The 962-nt window shown below is 45.6% G+C and overlaps 1 protein-coding gene across 1 annotated transcript in view; it reads right to left on the reverse strand.

Annotated features, from left to right (window-relative positions):
* Positions 1 to 766: 766 nt before the first annotated feature.
* Positions 767 to 962, reverse strand: part of PTMA (prothymosin, alpha) — a 6829-nt gene continuing 6633 nt past the window's right edge. Inside the window, exon 5 of the mRNA XM_019532533.1 lies at positions 767 to 781. Within this exon, the coding sequence (XP_019388078.1) occupies positions 767 to 781 (15 nt within the window). The remainder of the gene's footprint in view (positions 782 to 962) is intronic.

Here is a 962-nt window from a genome sequence, read left to right on the forward strand (position 1 = left end):
GGTGAGCGTGCCAGCTTTTGTGAACCCAGGCACGCTCCATCAGATGACCATACCTGCAAACACCATCTCCTCCAGCCGGGCGCCTTGTTCTGGCTTCCCTGCAGTTTGCAGAGGCTGGGCTGGGAGTCGTGCCCCTCCACGATGCCAAGGCACCACGCTCGCGAAAAGGGAGCCGAGCACCCTCCCGGTGCAGGCGCTCACCTCGCTCCTGGCTCCTCTCCAGGCCAACTGACCCTGCAGGACATGGCAAAGTCCCTCCAAAAAGGAGATGCGAAGTTCTCTGGGAAGCATAACCACCCCCGGAGCAAACCCTGGCCCGCTGGGGTCCTCCACTCACCCAGGCTGCGATTAAGCCATTCAGGAAGCAACCAGAGCTCCCACAAAGATGGGCCTGAAATACCCCCTCTGCCCCAGCCTGGGTCCTAAGGGGAAGGGATGGGGGGAAAAAAAGCCCCTCCCAAACAAACCTAAAAACAAAACCAAAAAAGAGAGAAAAGAAAACAACAATAAAAGAAATCAAATGAAAAAGCAGCAGTTGGGAGCCAGCTTCGTTAGAACAACTCAGCAAAATAAAATTCCGGTTTATTGTTGGACAACACGGTTTCACACATACATCAAACAGGCCAAAAAAATTCTTTTTTTTCTTAAAATAAAATAAACAGCAACTTCATAGACAGAAAAAAAACCAACAAAAACCAAAACAAAAAACCCCCAAAAAAACCAAAACCCCTTTTTTATCTTTGGCCTTGCCGTCTCATACAAACCACTACCTATAGTACAGCTAAAAAGTACATACACAAAAAAAAAAAGTTACTGGAATGCTCGAAATAAGATTGTAATTTTTTTTTTTTTTTTGCATTTTTGTTTTTTTACAAGGTTGGTCATTTTTTTCCGCTTTTTTTTCTTTTTTTTGCTTTTTTTTTTTCCTCCTCTCCTTGGAGATCGCGTTTATGAACCTGGTC

Source organism: Crocodylus porosus, unplaced genomic scaffold (genome assembly GCF_001723895.1).
Source record: "Crocodylus porosus isolate Cpor-Errol unplaced genomic scaffold, CroPor_comp1, whole genome shotgun sequence".
Lineage (NCBI taxonomy): Eukaryota > Metazoa > Chordata > Crocodylia > Crocodylidae > Crocodylus > Crocodylus porosus.